This window comes from Gopherus evgoodei, chromosome 2 (genome assembly GCF_007399415.2).
Source record: "Gopherus evgoodei ecotype Sinaloan lineage chromosome 2, rGopEvg1_v1.p, whole genome shotgun sequence".
In the NCBI taxonomy this organism is placed as follows: domain Eukaryota; kingdom Metazoa; phylum Chordata; order Testudines; family Testudinidae; genus Gopherus; species Gopherus evgoodei.
Window position 1 is genome coordinate 221,990,091 of NC_044323.1, and position 21,258 is coordinate 222,011,348.

A 21,258-nucleotide genomic window follows, 5' to 3' on the forward strand; every position below is an offset into this window, starting at 1 on the left:
GAGACGGCGCTCGCATTATCGCAGGCTTGCCTCTAGATATAACCCGAGCCGGGGGTAAGGGGGGTTGAGGCTGGGTAGGCTCCGTGAGAGCAATTAGGTCCCACGCCGAAGTGAATGTCTCTGGCGTCGAAGGGACCAACAGCTCAACCCCAGATCTTATAGGGGAGCTAGGAGGGACCGGACTTGACGGACCTCCGGGGCCCGGAGTCGACAGAATCCCTGCTGGTGGTGCCACGGCAGAGGTAGGTGCTGGGTGCTCCGCTCGAGTCTGCGAGGATGGAGTCACAGACGTCGAGGGCCTTGCGTCGGGTCCCAGTGCCGGGGAAGGTCGGTGCCGGGGCGTCTTTCTGGTGCCGGCGCGGTCCGGTGCCGGTGCGGAGCCGGCGCTCTGCGTCAGGGCCACAGGGTTAAGTGCCACTTCCATCAGGAGAGTCCTTACCCTCTGGTCCCTCTCCTTTTTTGTCCGAGGCTTAAAAGCCTTACAGATGCAGCACTTATCTGAAATGTGCGATTCCCTCAGGCACTTCAGACAGGCGTCGTGGGGATCGCTGGTCGGCATCGGCTTTTTGCAGGTCGAGCACTGTTTGAACCCCGGAGAACTAGGCATGGGCCCGGTGCCGGGCGCAGGGAAGGGCTACAGCCCAAACCCGCTGATAAGTATATACAGCTATACTACAATTAACAATAACTAACTACAATTTACAACTATCTACAACTATGAGAACAGTGAAACGAAGGAGAGCTAGAGACGTGGAGGACAGCTATGCCGCGCTCCACAGTTCCAACGACCGACACGGTGGTAAGAAGGAACTGAGGAGCGGGTGGGCCAGCAGGGGTATATATCGAGCGCCATGGCGGCGCCACTTTATGGGGCAACCTGCTGGCCCACTGGAGTTGCTAGGGTAAAAAGTCTTCCGATGAACGTGCACGCACGGCGCGCACACCTAACTGGAATGGATATGAGCAATCGCTTGAAGAAGAATGAAATATTCCGATTGTTACAGTTTGTTTTCCAGACAGAATTCAATGGAGAATCCATGCTGAGAACGAAACTTCTCTTCCAACACCCAGGCTGTTAACTGTAGGTGTTCCTGTAGGAGTCCCCGTTTCAAGGGATCTGATGTTTTCTCCATGTACAAGGTGTGGTCTTTGGTTATCTAGCAAGTCCAACATGCCTTCTGGGCCAGTGGAGGACTAGCAGGAGGACCACAAGAAGTTTTTCTTCTTTTCGGTATCCTTTATGTGAACTGTCTTGAAAGGCAGCAGATTCTACTCTACCCAGGACATTATTTCCATTACCAAAGAGAAGCTTTGACTCTGGTTACTCCCTAGTTATGGAAGGGATATAAACACTCATGCCTCAACCATAAACCAACCTCTAACAGCAGTTAGCAGGATACGTTCTCTGCTAGTACCACAATTTCCCACAAAATGGTTTCTTGCACCTTACACTGATGCAGTCAGTACTGGCAACTATCATAAAAAGAATACTAGACTGCATGGACAACTGGATGACTCCCGTAGGGTCAATATTTGCAGGTTTTGCTTTTTTTTATTTTTTAAATAAAGACATGCCCTATAGAGATGTCAAAATGAACTGAAATGTTGCATACTATGAGATTCTGTATATTTGTCTTCCAAGTATGCTTGCTTCCATAGTGAGAATGCAAGAGTTTACAGTGAAAGCTAGGTTGGCTTTCTGCATGATGTTTGCACTTACCCGTCCCCAAAGGGTCATTTGGATTTGATCTGAGAATTATACCTAACTTTGCATTGCATCAAGTGCATGGCTCTATGTTCTCAAAAGGAATATCAGCAGGAGTATTTTGAGAATCCCACACAAGGGATGAAGGTGATGCATAACATCAGCAACCCTAGCCATTGGAAATAGCTGGTTACTCATGACCCCTTCGGAAATGACTGATGCCATGAAGTTTTGGATTTCTGAAAATCTTTACCATATGACAAAATTACAGCCAAAGCCATATCTTGATCTCTGGGTAGGAACTCTGCATTACGATTCAAAGTTCCCCTTGATTATAAAAAACTGGTGTCTATGAATCCTTTCCAGCAGCTGTTAACTTATGATTGAGTCTGTTTTTCTTGATAGGTGCTGCAGAGGTTTATTTTTGTTTTGTTTTGTGATGCATGTGTGGTATTTCTTCCCCTGGCTGTATACAGCGGAGAGATAGAACACTATTTATTCTAGCATGGGAACACCACAACAGAGGAGGGCAACTGGTACTCATACCTCAATTGTGGAAGTAACTTGCTAGAAGTTCCTGGGAACCTGAAGGCTGGCACCCAAGTAAGTATTGTAGGAGCAACCTAGAACCACTCAGTGCTTTACTCAGTAAAACAGGATAATTTTGAACACGAGAAGGGACTTGCCCTTCTGTAATCCCATGAAGGTGCACCTTTGTGGGGAGTGGAATACTCATGTGCCTCCATTTGGGTCATCGACTACCTCAAGTGCTACTAAGGCTTTAGTGTAGAGCCAGCCTGTGAAGCAGGGAGTATCTCTGTGTGGGGACTCTGGATCTTCTCCAGGTATTTTCCCCTTCACTGCCTGTTTATTGTGGGACCTACCCCATGAGCTGTCCAGAGAACTTCCCCCTCCACCTCATTAGGCTCACTCTCCAAGACCTCACAAAGTCATGATCAGGCTTTTCTGCACTGGAGTCATGGCTCCTTGGGGCAGGATGGGGATCTGACATGCTGGTCACATTCTGAACTCCGTGCCCTAGCAGTGCAAGGGTCAGCTGGCTGGTCACAGGCAAGGCATAATTCATCCTCTCTAGAGCCCATACATGATGTCTCACATAGGGAACATCACTTAGATTTAAGCTGGGTGTTTTCAGGATAGCTCTGCCATGCCTGACTGAGGGCAGAGGAGTCTAGCAGGGAGGTGCTATGCCTACAGAGGCAGATCCAGGTGGCAGACATGAACATGCAGCTATTACCTGATCCGGGGAGGAGGAAGATACGTTGCACACACACACACACACGCACTTTTAAAAACAAAATGGTCAGGAGAATCTGAATCACCAAATTGTTCCACTGCCAGAGGCAAAAAACCTGGAGCTTAGTCCTGGAGTCTCCAGCAACAATATTCCACCTCCAAACTCCACTGGTGAGGGGCATTAGCCAATGAGGAGAGAAGCTGAGCAACAGAAATAGGTCATTACTTCATGTGCATATCTGAGGTTCTTCGAGATGGCTGTCCCTGTGGGTGCTCCACTTTAGGTGTCTTGATGCTCTGTGCTTGTAATCAATCAGAGATTTGTGGTAGCAGTGCCTGGTTAGGCATGCACTGTAGTCATCTCGCACCACATCGAGTGTTTACATAGCAGTGCACAGCCAACTGTCCCTCTGTTCTTTCTCTGCCTCAGAGAATCGGCCTAAAACTCCGAAGTAGAGGGGAGGAGGGAGGGTAGTGGAGCATGCGCAGGGACACCCATCTAGAAGATCTTCAGTTACTGCACAAGGTAATTAACCCTCCCTCCTCCTTTGATGAATGCCTCTGAGGGTGCTCCACTTTAGGTGACTGTTGAGCAGCACCCCTCTGTGGAGGGGAGGGGCTTTGGAGTTGGTCTATTGACAGCGGATAACACCACAAGTCCAAAGTGAGCATCTGATGCTGACTGTTGTACTAAAGCATAGTGTTTAGTGAAAGTATGGGCTGATGCCCAGGTAGCTGCTTTGAAAATGTCAGTGATGGGCCAGAGATGCCACCAGCGCTCTGATGCTGTGTGCGCCATCTCCAGTGTAGGTTTGTAGGTTGTTTTGGTAGCACAAATGGATACATCCAGATATCAATTTGGATAGTCTCTGTTTTGAAATGGTTTGAACCATCGAGCGTTCTGTTATGGAAACGAATAGTCTAGGTGATTTTCTAAATGTTTTTGTTCTTTCAGTGTAGAAAGTTAATGTTCTGTGAGCATCCAGTGGAGTGAGGCCTCCCTTCCATCCACATGTGGCTTTGGAAAAAATACAGGTAAGTAAATTGATTGATTTAAACAAAAAGGGGAGGCAAGCTTGTGTATGAACTTTGGATGTGGTTGCAGGATTACTTTATCTTTAAAGAATACTGTATAACGTGGGTGTTCCACTAGGACGTGATGGCAATGAGGAAGGCCACCTTCATAGATAAGGGCAACAAAGAACAAGTGACAAGGGGTACAAACAGTTTTCCTGTGAATCTGCGTAGAACAAGGTTGAAGTCCCAAATGAGTGTAGGGTTTCTTAGTGTGGGATAAGTGTTTTCAATGCCTTTAAGGAAGCATTTAATCGTTGGGTGAGCAAACAGTGACCCCGCCCACCTTGTGGAAGGAGGTAATAGCAGCCAAGCTTTTTCTGATGGAGCTTGTGGATAGTCCTGATTTTTTAAGTCCGAATAATTAGCTGAGGATCCTGGGTAGAGAAGACGACTGTGGTATGATCTGTTTTTCTTGGCACCAGGTGCAGAATCGTTTCCACTTATGGATATATATCTTGTGCTTAGTCTTTGACTGTTCAGTAAAAAACTGTTACTCACCTTCTTGTAACTGCTGTTCTTTGAGATGTGTTGCTAATACAGATTCTAATTAGGCGGGCATGTGGCGTGTGCACAATCGTTGGCAAGTTTTTCCCCTAGCAGCACCCGTCGGGTCGGCAGTGGAGCCCCCTGGAGTGGTGCCTTCACGGCGTTCAATATATGACCCCTGACGACTCGGCGCCTCCTCAGTTTCTTCTTGCTGAATACTCCAACAGAGGGGAAGGTGGATGAATTTGGAATGGATATGAGCAACACATTTAGAAGAATGACGGTTACAAGAAGATGAGTACCAGTTTTTTCAAGTGATTGCTCATAATCAGTTCCAATTAGATGACTTCCAAGCTTTACTGTGGCAGTGGAGTCGAGATATAAGAATCTCAGACTGGAGCACCGCTCTGCTGAAGACTGCATCATCTCTGGCATGCTGGATGATGGCATAATGAGAGGTGAACGTATGCACTGAGGACCAAGCTGCTGCCCTGAAAACTTTTTGGATTAGGACCTGGGCCAGGAATTCTGCCAATGAGGCTTGTGTCCCTGTGGAGTGTGCTGTAAGAGCTGGAGCTGGTGTCTTGGCTACAGGACGTGATCCAGGAAGATGTTCTTTGAGATGAGACCAGTAGTCCTTTCATCCAGTCCGTTACCACAACAAACAGCTGGTTCAATTTCCTGAATGGCTTGGTGTGTTCGATACAGAAGGCCAACACTCGCAGAACATCCAAGGAGTGCAGCCTATGCTCACGGCTATTGGTATGCAGTTTTGGATAAAAAACATGCAGGAATATGTCTTTGCTGGTATGGAAATGAAACACCACTTTAGATAGAAAAGCTGGATGAGGTCTTAGCTGCACCTTGTCTTTGTGGAAAACTGTATACGGTGGGTCAGAGGTAAGGGCCTTCAATTCAGAGACTCCTCTTGCTGATGTAATAGCCACTAGGAAGGCTACCTTCCACAACAGGTAGAGGAGGGATCAATTCACCACTGACTCGAATGGGAGTACCATTCATTTGGAGAGGACCAAATTAAGGTTCCATGCAAGAGCAGGCTGTCTAATCTGGGGATGTAGCCAGTCCAGGCTCTTGAAAAACCGGACAACCATAGGGTTGGCGAAAATGCAGAGTCCCCAGATTCCAGGGTGGAAAGCTGAGATAGCTGCTAGGTGTACCTTTATGGATGACCTGCCAGGTCTTGCTGTTTCAGGTGCAGGAGGTACTCCAGAATAAGAGGTACCGTAGCCTGAAGTAGGAGAGTATGACACTGGCCACACCAGCAGCACTTCACCAGATATGTGGCCCTCGTGGAGAGCTTTCTGCTGCCGAGCTCCCCAGCTGTGAGCACAGCAGTTCCATGAGGTTCAGCCATGAAGCTTCCAGGCCATGAGGTGGAGGGGCTGGAGGTTTGGATGGTGAAGACAACTGTGGATCTCAGTGATCAGGTCAGGGAGGAGCAGCAACATGATTGGCGTGTCCACTGACAGATCCAGAAGCGTGGTATAGCAGTGTTGCTGAGGCCACACTGGCACCACCATAAATTACCTCCACCCCCTCCCTGAAAACCCTAAGTAGGACCTTGTGCATGAGAGAAGTAGCAGGGAAGCGTAAAGCACATGGCCTCCCCAGGGTAGCAGGAACGTGTCCATGATTGAGCCCAGGCTGCTTTTCTGGAAAGAGCAAAACACTGGGCACTTCCTGTTGCTCCGGGTGGCAAACAAGTCGACCTGGGGAAACCCCCACCTCTGGAAGATGGAGTGAATGACATCTAGCCGGATGGACCACTCATGGTTGAGGAAGGACCTGCCGAGGTGGTCCACCAGTACGTTTTGGACTCTTGGCAGATATGATGCTTCCAGGTGAATGGAGTGGGCTATAAAGAATTCCCAGAATCTGAGAGAGCAGCAAAGAATCCTGTGGCACCTTATAGACTAACAGACGTTTTGGAGCATGAGCTTTCGTGGGTGAATACCCACTTCGTCAGATGCATGTAGTGGAAATTTCCTGGGGCAGGTATATATATGCAAGCAAGCTAGAGATAATGAGGTTAGTTCAATCAGGGAGGATGAGGCCCTGTTCTAGCGGCTGAGGTGTGAAAACCAAGGGAGGAGAAACTGGTTCTGTAGTTGGCAAGCCATTCACAGTCTTTGTTCAATCCTGAGCTGATGGTGTCAAATTTGCAGATGAACTGAAGCTCAGCAGTTTCTCTTTGAAGTCCAGTCCTGAAGTTTTTTTGCTGCTGGATGGCCACCTTAAGGTCTGCTATAATGTGGCCAGGGAGGTTGAAGTATTCTTCTACAGGTTTTTGTATATTGCCAGAGTCTGAGAGCCTCCTGACAGAGGGGCGAGGAACGGGTTCCACCCTGTTTGTTGATGTAAAACATTGCAGTGGTGTTGTCCATCATGACTGCCACATATTGGCCTTGCAGTTGAGTCTGAAAGGTCTGGCACGCGATACACACAGCTCTCAGCTCCTTGATACTTATATGGAGAGGGGGCTTGTCCTGTGATGAGAGGCCCTGCGTTTGGAGTTCTCTGAAATGTGCTCCCCAGGTGAGAGCTAATGCATCTGTAATTAGAGACAAGGAGAGTTGAGAGCTATTGAAGTGGACTCCTTCGCAGACTATTTGAGCATCGAGCCACCCCTGGAGTGACTTTAGCACCTACTGTGGCACCATGACCACTAGGTTCAGGCTGCCGCGTCCCAGGCGGTATGTCGAAGAGAGCCATGTCTGCAGAGGCCTGAGCCTCAGCCTGGTATGCCAGACTACATATGCGCAGGCAGCCACATGACCAAGGAGAGACTCGGACATCTCCTCGCTGTAGTGACCGGGTACTTCTTCAGGCCTCAAACGATGCTAGTCATGGCAGCTAGGTGCCAAGATCTTCTTTGAGTCTGTGGGTGCTGAGTGGGAAGTTTCACTTTAGTACGTGAACCTCCATTAGAGCATGCCTGCATAGGGTCTTTAGCTCATCAAGGAACTCTCCATGCCATCGGTCCTTGGGCAGGTCCTTCAGCAGGAAATTGCTTTCTTTTGGTCGACTCTCAATGTGAGTGCTTTTCTGTAGCCTTTCTAGGAGCAGGCTCTTTGACAGCCGCTGTTGAAGCAGAGCCCCTATCAGAGGCTGCCACTGGCGCCTGATGACCAGGATGCGACCTGGACGTGTGGTCAGAGGCTGGCCTGAGGGATTTCTCCATCATGAGGAGCTTCAGTTGGAGATCCCTGGCTTTTCTTGTCCTGGCTGTCAGTTTTCTGCAATGTGAACGCTTTTGAGTAATGTGTGTCTCGCCAAGGCAGTGGACACACTAAGTGTGGCCGTCAGAGACCAGTATGGAGAGAGTACAAGTTAGGCAGCATCTAAAACCAGGTGATCCTGGCATGCCTGAGTTGGTCTCTTAGAGAAAAAACAGGGATAAACCCTGTTTGAGGCTAAAGCTGTACACTTGTTGGAGAGACAGGAGAGGTAGAAGGGGAAAAAATTTTTTTTTTATGAAATTAAAAAAATTAGAGTAGGGCAAAGGGAAAGGGAAGCTAATACTACCCTGTGAATTATCTACTATAATTTTTTTCCTGAAGTAGGAGAGGGAGCTGCTGATCGCTCCAACTACTCAAGCCAAACGTGGTAGAGAAGGAACTGGGGGACGGTTGGCTGCAGACTGCTCTGTAATTGCTCGGAGCGGCACAAGATGGCTATGGCGCCTGCATGGCACAACCGGGCACTGCTACCACAAATCGCTCATTACAAGCACAGGGCATCAAGACACCTAAAGTGGAGCACCCACATTCCTGAAGAACAAGATCACGTTTCCTACCCAATTTTTGTCAGGAAGGGGTCTTGGGATAGGAGATGAAGCCAAGGCAAGGCTTAGAACCTGTTGGTGTAAGGAAACGTAACTATTTCAAACCAGACATCTAAAAAAAATTAATTATTCTCACGAATAATTTTAAATTGTTTTCACTTCCAACCCCCCATTTATGCAGCCGCTGATGAAAATACCAGGTGACTTCTCTGGGCTCCATTCCTGTGCTTTTTATTAAGTTTAAAAGGTGAAAAAGTAACAGCAGAAGCAGAATTTCACCATTTAGTTGTGTGTTTTCATCTTACTTTTATTTTTCCATAATTTTCTGTAATTTCATACCGTAAGCAGCCAAAATACAACAATGATATTGATAGAGGCTAACAGGCAGAGAGCACAGTTCAATGCAAGTAACAATAAAATACTGAGCTTGGGAACCAGCAAAAAAAAAAAAAAAAAGAGAGAGCCAAGAGGGAATACATGATGAATAGAAAGCCATAGTCAGATGCTGGCCTGGAAAGCACAGAATAATTCCCAAAGCATTCAACTTTATATGCAGCTGCAGGGAGGAACGTAAACAGGAAGCTGTAATTTTTCATATGTGCAAATATTAAGTGCGAGAAAGTGAGAAAACTGGCTTGACTCTAGATATGATTTGCAGAACAGCAGCATTTCACTGTAATAAGTATGACACCTGCTGCCACAGATTAGGTTTTTCAAATTTCTGTGCTAGAAAGTTGAAGCTAAACTAGTTGCCATTCTAAAGGAATGTTATTGTGTAATGACTTCAGAGTTTTATAAGTTACGAATAGATTGATCAAAATTAACTCAAATGAGAAGAGATGTTAACTATAGTGAGGTTAGTATATGAGAAGTGTTTAATTATTACTGTGATTACTTGGATAACCATAAATTTTACTAGAATCTTTGAAAAATAAGGTAAAACTGGAGTAGACATGCTATTAAAAATTGTGTGTTGGTGATATGGAAACATATCAAAGAGGAAGCAGAGGAGAAAGGCTCGAGGATCAGTCTCAATGGGAAAAACTTTCCCTGCAGCAGAAAGTTGTCTGCATCACTAGTGAAAGTACATTGGTAATTATTGTAAGGGAATAAACTGAAGACATTGCCAAGCAATGAATAAGAGTTGCTGGAAAAAAACATATGCTATCAGTGTTTGTGAGACTTACACCTCTAAGTATTTAATGCAGCATTTCCAAAAATGTGAAGTGCGTGCCCCTGAGTGAATATTAAAAATTAGCTGGGATGCCCAGACTTCTCAATTATTCTCTGAACTTTTATTTAAAAACAAATATTTCTCTGTTGTGGTTGCAGAAAAAAATGTGACCTCAATGTACCAGATATCGCAATGCATGCCTGAATTTGCAGATAGCCTGAAAAGTAGCTCTGAGGTGAGAGTTACCCTATTTACCTCAATAGGTGCTACTTCAAATTGCCAAGTGATGATACTTTAAATGTCATCACTATTATTCTCAACAGTTCATCAAATTAGGTAAGAAAGGAAAGGAAGAACAGCATTATGAAGATCTATACCAGCACTTCCCAGTATATCCCCTCTGGCGTACATGTGAGAAACTAGCCAGGCAGGGTGAAGAAGACGTTTACATTAAAATGGGTAGGTCTTTAGTTAACATGTGGTGGTGCTACAGAGCAACTGGTTTCATCTTCCTGAATGGGGACTTAGCTTTCAACATTTCGGGAAATGCTGCCTTAAGGCATTCTGGCCTAAGTCACATATTTCGTATCTATTGTTTAACACACATGAAACACAAAACTGTAGGAAGGATTTGCTATGTCACATCATTCTCACTTTTACAGAACAGTTATTTTAGCATCTTCATTCACTGTTTGCCCCCATTTACATTCCACCTCCTTCTTTGGCTTAATCCTCTAATAGGATTAAAATGCACTTACCGGAATTAGTTGAGACACCATAGTTCATCAGTGTTAGGGTAAACAAAGACAACATGCCACACAGGAAGTTTTACCTGGATGCAGGCTACGAATGGTGGGAAGTAAGACACTGTTGTGCTCAGGAAGCGGTTGAAGTTTTGCAGCAGCTCCTGGGTGATGCAGTTTTTCTCAGAAGGATTCTTAAATTTGTTCATTTCTTTCAAAATTCCAGTAAACAAACTGCTGAAGAGCTGCTTGGCCAACGGTGGATCTCTCTGTAAATTACCAGTAAGGCCATAGTACAAGTGACTAAGGCAATGTAACTGATTTCAGCTCAGAGTGCTAGAAAGAAGGACTTCACTGTATGCCAAGTATGGTGTATTCCAGACAAAGTAGACCAAATTTGAAGTGTCAAGTCCTTTGAAAGGATCTGAGGGGCCAGTGGGAGGGGATCACTAGTTTTCTTCACCTACTTACAGCCGCCATATTAGATATTTTGAGGAAGATCTACCTTATACAGCATCTTTTAAATGTCTCACTCAAAACATTTGTGAAGTGTGACCCTGTATTTTTACTATATGAAATAAGGTGTTTTCTCTGAAACCTGTTCAGTGAGTGTGCATACAAGTGTCTATAGGAGGGACTGAGGGCTCAGAATGTATCCTATTCTTCACATCCCGCCCACCCAGCCAGGCCACTTGAAAGGACTAGGAGAGGTAGTAACTCCCCTTCCAGGTGTCCTTCCCAATGTGCCCTAAAAGCCTTGCTGCTTGGGCACAGACAGCCAACACCCTCCCAAAGACATGAGAGACAGGACAAGGGATCAGCTGACTCAAAGACAGAATAGGAAGCCATCGATGTGTGAGGATGGAGCAAAGAGATAGAAATGAACATATCAGCCCAGATTCACATACATTTATTAAATGGGGGTAGATATTCGCAAGCGTAGCAGAGTCTAAACCCACCCTGATCTTCAGTGGGACTGGAGTTTAGGCAAACTGTTCATGAAGCCTGACTTATGTACGCTTATTCCTCACTATGATACTGCGATAAGGAGGGAGAGGGCTAGGGTGGCCAAAGATGCTGTAAGGGCCTATCAAAAGTGATGAGGAGTCCAGTCCACAGCTGCTGCTATTTATAGAGTAAAAGGCCAGCTACCTCTTTTTCTTCATTTTTGGTTCCGCAAATTAAGACACTTTAAAGATGCCTGATTTTCAGAAAGTATTGAACCCGCCAGCTGAAAACCTGGCTCCTTTAAGGTGTTTAAAGTTGGTTACCCCACAACTGAGGTACCCCAAATCACTAATCATTTTGAAAAAAGCTTGGCTGTCACATACTCAATTTGTCTGGCTGAGAACAGTTTTGGAACACTTGGCTAGTGACTTGTGAACAAAAGACAGACCTGTGCCACACCCTGCAGAGGAGTGATTAAGCTGCTGTATTCAATCTGGATATCAGGAAGGTCTCCTTGTCGGTAACTCCTGTACAGTGTGACCTGAGCATCATGCTTCATCTTCAGCTCAGATTTTATCTCCTGCAACAATTGCCAGCAAAAAAGCAGCCTTGATTACATGTAGAAACAAAAGATCATGTAATACCTACTCAGTGACATCTGTTTCTGGTTTAATGGAGGAGATGTAGTAAATGTGATCAAGTTTAAAAATTCCTTTAAAAACTCTAAGTGTTAATGGATAAAAACAGTTACAGATATCATAATAAGGAGTTAAAAATCAAAACACCAAAATGATCTTGGTCTGTAAAAATAAAACAAAAAACAAAGCCACTTCCAAAAGCTACTTTCACCCTTCCTTAGTACCATTGCATCTGAGGCCTTATATAGAGAAGTGGCATTAGTTTACCTTAAGTCAATTTTTTAACCGATTTACCAAAACCAGTGTAAACCTGTAGATTAATTCTGTTTTAAGAATGGCTTGTTTCATTTTGGCTTAAACTTATTCCTAATTAATTTAAGCTAAGCAGAAATAAACCTGCTTTGAAATGAAATAGGACTGTCCAAACAACCTTTTGCACCAGTTTAACTAATCAGTTTTATATTACATCTTAAACTAAACAGGTGCAACTCTCTCATGTACACAAGCATTTACTTTTCTCTCCAGATTGCTCTGCCTTTTTCCTTTTATGCAAGTGAAAATACTGATGGGCTTTGGCAAAGGGGAAGGAGGGAGGATTAACAGTAAAAGGATCTTGGGGTTTGCTTCCTCCCTATCCTCTGCAAAAAAGTTACATATATATTGCTACTGCTATTTGGACCACCTGGAATTGCATTTCTGCACCTTGGAAGAGTGTGCACACTACCCTGGGGAGGAGACTGCAATTTCTTTTATTCTGCCCAAATCCTTCCTCTTCCTGCTCTTTTGGGCTTCCTATTTCTCACCTCTACAGCTCTATCCCTCATCTTCCTCCTAAATGGATCCTCTCTCAAAAGATTAGAAGACAGATGTCATGGGGGGAACTAGAGCTTTGGTGAAGCTCTCAAAGGACTAGAAATTTTTTTGGCTGCTATCTATTCACTCCTGCTGCCCCATCAGACATGACAATATTGACATGAGGCTTTGTCCAGCTGCATCAGTTTCCAGGCAACAGTGCTTGCAATTTTTAGTAACATACCCTCATTAAACCTAGTAGTCTCCTCAAAAATGTGAGATAGGTGAGTTTGACACATCTAACATGAATGGGTTAAACAAACAGCTACTACAAATGATTTTAGAAAATTTTTTCAAGACCTGACACATCATAATCTGCAATCTATAAACCCTGAAGGAAATCCAGTATCACACTTTACACAGGCTAAAATATTATTATTCCTATCATCATAGTGCCTAGGAGCCCATCATGGATCAGGACCCCTTTGTGCTAGGTGCTGTACAAAAACACATACTAGCTATGTGACATTTCAGATTATTCCAACAGCCATTTCATATTCTGTATGTGAGGGTGAACTCTATCAGAGATGCATTATAGAACAGGGCTCACTGAACATATCATCAGGTTTGCATGTACCTGCAGATCTTGAGCAGAGTACAGAAACTGGCCAGTTTTCCAACATACTTATCTAAAAATTGTCAATTTAAATCCATATTTAGGCATCGAAAAAAGGGGGGGGTGATTTTCAGAGTTGATGAGTACCTTCAACTCTCACTGAAGATATTGGGACTTGCAGGTGGTCATTACCCTGATTACCAGGGCACATTAAAGTTGCGCATTTAAATAAGACATCTACATTGGAAAACTATGCCCTATGCATACAAGAAACATTTAAGTAATATTAGAGTTTCACAGTATACCACAACAGCTGAGGACTTTAAAGTTAAGAATAGCCCTTCCATTTTTAACATGCAGCATCACTCCCAGGAGTAGTGATACAAGTGGTGTACAAAATCACATAGTCCAAAACCCACACGCAATACGGGAGAATGGAATAAATACCCCCAGCGCTTTCCCTGCTGGAGAAGTTTAAGTCACACACAGCTTTACACGCACAAATAATGTATTATAAAACTTGCAATACATAATCACAGATACTATCTCTGTAACAGTACCTATCTAGGTTCTTCCAATGGCACCCAACACCATAATTTTCTAATGACATGATGCTTCTATAGGTAAAATATCAGACTTCTCAAAAACAGCTAACACATCCTACCAGTCCTTAAAGATTTTAACCACTAATTATTAAGAAGCAAACAAACCTTTTCTCGTTTCTGCTCAGCAACACCTTTCCTTGCATAAATCAAGCTGAGTTTCTCTTGGTCCTTTAAGAAACGCCTGCGCAACCTTAGAATTTCTGCCCGTTCGTCTATACCTAATAAATAATGAGTAAGCACCAACAATTTACACTCTTGTTTTGGAATATCAAGCCTTATAGCTATCCCCTTTGAAGACAACCTTAACTTATTCCAATTTTCATCAGCACTTCCTCATATATATTCTATGTCTGACCTGTAAGTATGTAAAAATTTGTGAGTGAATTGTACTATTGTCATTATTGTTTATGTGATAAATAGATCATAAGCTCCTCAGTCCATGTATTGTATTTTATCCAAGTTCTGAAAAGCATTCAGCATGTTTTCAGCTTCTGTAAACAACAGAGTTGGACAGATCAAGCGATTTGATAATAGATTAGACAGTTTTCCATCTCAAGCCTCACTGGTTCAAATCCAATGCAGGACAGTAATGGACAAGAGTCATTCCAATGGCTGTTCAGTGGGGCCCTGTATGAAATAAGTCTGTGATCTCAGTCCAACTCTTGGTAAACAGGTGCCCATAAACAACTTACATCATCGCGACAGACACCCTGGCTAGCAGTCTCAACAGGAAGACTGTGGACTGACTGGCCTGGAAACTGGACTACCTCTTTTTACTCTGAGTATATTCCTTTCAGAACAAGGTTGAAGTACCTTGACCTGGCAGTGTGAGGTACATTGTCCAAGTTGAAGGGGTCAGACTCCAGAGCTGTCTGCCTCACACTTTATTTTTAACTATACAAAAAACCTCTAAGCAGTTCCAGAACGATTCTAGTGTTTTTCAGACGTGGAGTGCATAAATGAAAGCTCATTTTCAGAGACTGATTTAGAAGAACAGTGGTTAATTCTGCTGCCAAATTGGAATCCATTTGAAAAATGTCTGAGGCACTACTCAAATTATTTGAAAAAGAAATAACTGTTTTAATGCTTACTACTTGCTAGGTTTATTTATGGAGACAATCAGACAAATCTAAAGATACAAGGAAATATAGATTTCCCTGACATTTGCTTTCTGGTCATCTTGGAGAGAACAAGGAACATAAATAAGGAATGCTGGTGTTAGACAATGGAGGTTTTGTTACCCACCCTATCATTTTAGCCAACAACATTCCATTTTGTAGACACCTAAATAATTCCACTACTCAACCACCACTTATATTAAGAACAGCCACATCTGATATATTTATCTGGGGACAATGAATGAAAGACATTAAGTAGGGTACAGTAGCCCACTCAAACTGAAGGACTCACATCTGACATGCTCCTTACATCAAATATGACAGGAAGCAGAATTTCCAGATTGTCCCTTCATTACAACATCCCAAAGAAGATGTCCTTCCACCCACATCACTAGCACACAGAGTCAGTTCTTCTTTAACAAAAAAAATATATACATATTACATTGGCATTGCATCAATAAGGTATTGATACCTTTAGCTTTGCTGTCCACCTCATCTCCTGGCAAACCCAACCTTTTCTTCCCAAAATTGGGTCCCAATGGTTGTAAGGTTGCCCTCTGTGATTTCTCACTCCGCTTGCTAACAAACAGCATGGATGAGGACAATGATTCAGAGGATGAAGGGACTATATACTCTGCCAATGTGTCAATGCTGCTTCCTGTTAGCCAGTTAAAAGAGCTTCTCCCATCTGTAAAAAGCAGAAAAATGAAATATCAGTATGTGACTTCATTGAAGTCAAAACATGCACAAAATTTCCTTCCAAAAAGGGCACAGCTCCCATATTTATAATCCAATTATGGGGGGAAAATCAGCATTCACATCTTGGTCCCCATCAGTACCCAGCCCAGGCAAGCTAATGATCCAACCAGTGGACCAAATTCACAGATGAATCCTGATCAAGTGTCACTTGAGGCATGTTGCTCATAAGAAGAGTCCAATTATTATCTAAAGAATGCTGCATTTTTGCAGCAAAGTAGATCAATAGGAAGTAAAATGTTCAGCTGGGAGGCCAATCTTTTTAAATGGACATGAGGCTTAAAAAAATAAGACCAAAGGAAACTAAGTGTGCAGGGCTTACTAGTTTGGAATTGGAACAAATTAGTACCATACTTCAATTTACAGCTGGTCAGAGTGTTTAGATGTTTTCATAAAAATGATACACTAAATATTACATTTACTTATACCTTTGCTTTAAAAAAAAAATAAAAAAGCATACACAAGAGAAATAAGGAAAGAAGAATTGTTCCTTTGGGGAACAGAAGAGCTTCAGAACATGCTGATCTGTACTTACTGACATTCTGTGTAGGTGTAAATTCGTACTGCTGTTGGGTAGCCCTCACTTGACCACCTAGTGACCCCTGAGTTGAAAGGGATCCTTCTTGTGACCGATTCCTCTTGGCACTTTGGGTAGCTTGAGTCTCCACAAACATAGGTGTGAGAACAGTACTTCGGTAACGCCAGTTAGAATCAATAGTGAAGTCCTAAGCATGCAAAAAGGTCTTAATAAGAGCACAGGGAATTGAAACTTTTTTCCACCATTGAGATGAAATGGCTAGTATGTAATGTATTGCTTTAAATTCAGTACTGACTGGTCTCCTTAACATATAGAACCATGTGACAACTGTTCATATTTCAGTAACATTGCATGATCCTGGTTCAAATACGAAGCAGTCATTTAGTATCAATTCTGCTATGATAACACTTGAACCCCCAACTTTATTCTTTATTTATTCAGTTATCTTTCCAAGCTATAGGTGCCCTTTTTATTTATTTAATTAGTACACAACACATAGTCTAACAAAAGGATCTCTGACATTAGCATATCTCATATATAATTATACTTCAGTTATAAATAAGTTCTTACCTTCGATTTTTTAAAATAAAAGCTCACGTTAAAAGTGTGAAGTTATCCACCCAAAATAAATATCAAACACCTAAGAATCTGAAAAGCTCACGACTGCCTCAGCTGTTACTGACCTAGCACGCAGCACACATTCAACAGTCTCCTTTATTACTTCAGCTCTATTTAATTCTTGCTAAGGTTATTGCTACATTGATAACAGGACACTGCTGCATAGTTCTATAGCATTACACAAATATTATAATTCACCTGAAATCTGCATTCAGAAAGTGGATGCTCAAACATTTTTCTGGAATAATCTGGGCTCTTGCTGGTCATTTCAAGCAGAAAATTCGTCGCTAAACTCAAAAATTGGGTTTCTATCTTGGTAGAGTATAAGGAATTTAATAAAGCCAACATACGATCGAGTGTATTTGTAGGCAACCTAGTTTCATCACTCCAAAAATTTCTAACAATCAATCTGTAAAGAGAGGAAAAACATACCTGAACACCTACAAATGGGACACTATAGCCTTACACAATGCTTGACTCAAAAACTTCCTTTTTTTTTAAAACTAGTGAATAGCAAAAATATATAAGAAGGATTTGGATTAGGACTATATCACTCCACCAATTTCTTTACCCCAATGATTCCACACTGGTTTATGTTAATCATCTCATTTCCCACTCTTCACCTCTAATCTGTATTTCATCTAAATGGTATTAAAAACTTTAGTAACATCACAAGGATTTTTATACTTCATAAATTTGAATTTTACTTATGATTATGAAATCATTTCCATGTAAATAGAAGAGAAGAGAGATTGTGGACACAGATATATACACACACCTTTTTTCCTATCGTGCTTCATTATAAAAGTTAATAATGAAACTATCTTACAAAAATGGACCTAATTTATTATATCGGTTTATAAAGCAAAAGTTTAAATGTTGGCATAGAGACTGTGTTATATTAACAGAGGATTAAGTCTAATATAAACTGAAGAGACTTACTGATTTAGGGCTCCCACTGACTTAGTAGGCTTTGAACCAGGTCCTTAACATTTTTTCAAATTCTCACTATTTCAGCTAAATGTGCAAGAGAATAGGATACGCACACTTCTTAAAATGTTAATCTTTTGTTAATTTTATACAGTAGAACCCTGTTTATCCAACCCTCCCTTAACCAGCTCTCTACATTTACTTAACAACCAGGACTTCTGGGCCAGAAGCAGGTGATCTCTCCTGGGGCCACTAGATGGCGATGCAGCATTGTATTTTCCCATTGTCCAGTTTTATCCAGGGCCACCCAGAGGGGGAGGGCAAGAGGGGCAATTTGCCCCAGGCCCGGGGCTCTGCAGGGGTCCCCATGAGAGTTTTTCGGGGCCCCTGGAGCAGGGTCCTTCACTTGCTCTGGGGGACCCGGAAAACTCTTGCCACAGAGCTTCTTCCGCTCCCGGTCTTCACCGGTGGGGGGGTCCTTCCGCTCCGGGGCGCAAGGACCCCCCGCCAGCGAATTACTGCCAAAGCAGGACCTGCCGCTGAAGTGCAACCCAGTCTTTGGGGGTAATTTGGCGGTGGGGGGCCTTTCCATTCCGGAACCCACCGCCAAAGTGCCCCGAAGACCCGCGGCGGGGGCCCCCCGCCACCAAATTACCGCCAAAGAGCGGGCTGCACTTCAGCGGCGGGTCCCACTTTGGCGGTAATTCGGTGGCGGGGGGCCCCCGCCTCAGGTCCCAGAATGGAAGGGCCCCCCGCCACCAAACAAGGCCAGCTCTAGACATTTCGCCGCGCGGGAGGTCCACTGGAGCCGCCTGCCGCTGACGGCCCCAGGCCCCCGGAATTCTCTGGGCAGCCCTGGTTTTATCCAGAGTTTTGATTATCTGATCTGGACCCAAACCCATTAAACCGGATAAACAGAGTTCTACTGTACTTTAAAAAGTTTATAATATTGTCTTTACTTGTCAAATTGATCATTGTTAGTGATACTGCATCAGCAGGTTAAGACCAGCAGCAGCCAAAGCTGGGACTGCTGCACTGGGGTTGGGATAAAATGTAGCCCAGGCAGAGAGTCATCTCTCCCCCAGCATGCCCCGGTCTCAGAAATGCGAAGTGAAGACCCTGCCCAGTTTGGGGGCACTAAAACCCAGATGGTGCTTCCCTGCCTTTCCACCATATGTCTTTGGGAGAGAACTGCAGAGAGAAGCCAGCCAGAGGCTCCACCTGGCAGGAGCAGCAGCAGCCAAAGCAAAGACTTCTGGACATTCCAGTCAAAACTGCAGAATGTTCTCTAACTTTTTCTCCCTGTACTGATTTGCTCTAGACCTCTCCTTGCCCCTACATCCTCACAGCCTCTTCACCTCAGCTTCACTCCATACCTGCCCATCATACTCATCTCCCCTGCCCTGTTCCCCTCACCTCCCTTTCCTTTTCTTTCCATTTATCATATCCCCTCCTAGCTAAACCCACACTCTTCAAAAATAATTGTGGAACTAACATGACTTTTGGCACCATCACGTGTTCTACCCCATCCCCCCACCTTGTATCTCTCTCGTCTATTTAGACTGTAAGCTCTTCAGGGCAGGGACCATCTCCTACTTTGTGTTTGTACCGTTTGCACAATGGGGCCCTATGCTTCATTGGCCATTAGGCACTACCATATTAAGCATGATTAATAGTAATACTATTGCCTTAGCCTCTTCCTCAAATGTAACTGGAAACTTTGAAATAGGGAAAGCTAAGTCTTCCAATTAAGAAGGAAAAACAAGATAATCATCACCAGAAACAAAACGTGAAATTTTTGAGCGAGGTATCACTATTACATTTACTACTTAACATATCTTAATAGCCTAAAAACCCCTAAAAAAAACCTGTTGTACGAAACAAAATAAAACTATATTCACGACTTGAGCATCTCAGCTGACCCATCACAACACTCGGTGTGTTGACTCACTGTAGTCCAGAGTTTTCATCCATCAGTCCCTGAAGCAGCATTTCTTTTGCTAGTTTGAACACTTTCTGAGATTCCTCCTCTGCCTGGCTTTCTGGATCCCTGATATAAAATGCAAAAGAAAGAAATCAATAAGACTTTCTCATGCAACTTGCAACAAAAGGAACAAATGGGGAAAATAAATCTGATGGCAGTGCACTTGGCTCAAACATGCTATGTTTTCTTTGCCCGAAAATAATGACCATTTGCTGTTTGTTTTAAAGAGAGATAACTAAAGCTTGTTAGCTACCCCATGCAAGACCCTCGCAGAGACAAGGCTCTATAGCCATGGTCCCCAAACTGTGGAGCACACCCCCCCCAAAGGGGCACAGAGGAACTCCAGGAAGGTGCAGTGGGCCTGGGCCAACCCCCTGGGGGTGTGAGGAGGCAGCATTACCCAGGAATGCCTGGTTGAAAAGGGACCCTGGCAGCTCCCGTCACAATTGTTGACTGGGCTGTAAAAAGTCCAGCAGTCAGCAGCGCATCAGGGCTAAGGCAAGCACCATACTTATCCTGGCTAGACACAGCTGGTACGTCCCTGTGGCTCCTAGGCACAGGGTCGGCCAGGAGGCTCTGCACCTTTCCCCCGCTCCAAGCACCGGCTCCACAGCTCCCATTGACTGGGAACCGCAGCTAGTGTCAGTTGCAGGGGCAGTGCCTGCGGGAAGAGAGAGTGCGCAGAGTCCCCTAGCCCCATCCACTTAGGAGCTGTGGGGACATGCCAGTCACTTCTGGGGAGCCATCCCAGGTAAGCGCTGCCCGGCCAGAGCCTGCACCCTGCACCTCCTCCTGCACCCCAGCCCTGAACCCCCTCCCACACTCAAACTCCCTCCCAAGCCAGCACCCTCTCCCACACTCCGAACCCCTCTGCCCCAACCCTGAGCCCCCTCCCCAGCTGCTGAGCCCCCACCAGCCCCTGCACCTCAACCTCCTGACCCGGCTTGGTGAAAACGAGCAAGTGTGGGGGAGAGATGAAGTGAGCAGGGGTGGGGCCTCAGAAGGGGTGTGTCCTTGGAAGGAACATGGCAGGGGCATGGCAAGGGTGTTTCGTTTTCTGCAGTCAGAAAGTTGGCAACCCTAGAGATCCCTGTCTTGCCCCAAGCATAGTTTCTCCTCCCACTCCTCAGTCCCACTCACGCCCCCGCCCCCCAATCCCTAGAGCACTGCAGACAGACCCTCTCTCCATACATAAGAGAAGATCCAAAGCAGAGGAGAAAGAGGGTGGGTAGTGAAATACAGATAGGGACCACTCATCTCCACGAACTTCCAGTTACAGGTGAGTAACTTCCTCTTCTTCTTTGAGTGAAGGTCCCTATGTTATGGCTGCAAAGCATGAACATTCTAAGGATGATGCCCATCTAAATACCAAGCCCTGAGGTGTAATGGATACATATCGGGGTGCTTGATCTTGCTGTTCCACTGAGTGAACAGCAATGGAAGAAAGGACTCGCATCCTTCCACAGCA

The 21,258-nt window shown here is 44.4% G+C and overlaps 1 protein-coding gene across 3 annotated transcripts in view; it reads right to left on the minus strand.

The window, feature by feature from the left end:
• Window positions 1-21,258, minus strand: part of PRKDC (protein kinase, DNA-activated, catalytic subunit) — a 189,722-nt gene that overhangs the window by 62,662 nt on the left and 105,802 nt on the right. For all 3 annotated transcript variants that reach the window (XR_003999119.1, XM_030553055.1, XM_030553054.1), the window contains exons 56-62: window positions 19,758-19,856; window positions 17,075-17,285; window positions 16,256-16,445; window positions 15,437-15,652; window positions 13,952-14,064; window positions 11,644-11,775; window positions 10,337-10,516 (exon numbers count right to left, since the gene is read on the minus strand). Coding sequence is in view for 2 of the 3 variants with exons in the window: in XM_030553055.1 (XP_030408915.1) it covers window positions 10,337-10,516; window positions 11,644-11,775; window positions 13,952-14,064; window positions 15,437-15,652; window positions 16,256-16,445; window positions 17,075-17,285; window positions 19,758-19,856 (1,141 nt within the window). In the remaining variant the exon portion in view is untranslated. The remainder of the gene's footprint in view (window positions 1-10,336; window positions 10,517-11,643; window positions 11,776-13,951; window positions 14,065-15,436; window positions 15,653-16,255; window positions 16,446-17,074; window positions 17,286-19,757; window positions 19,857-21,258) is intronic.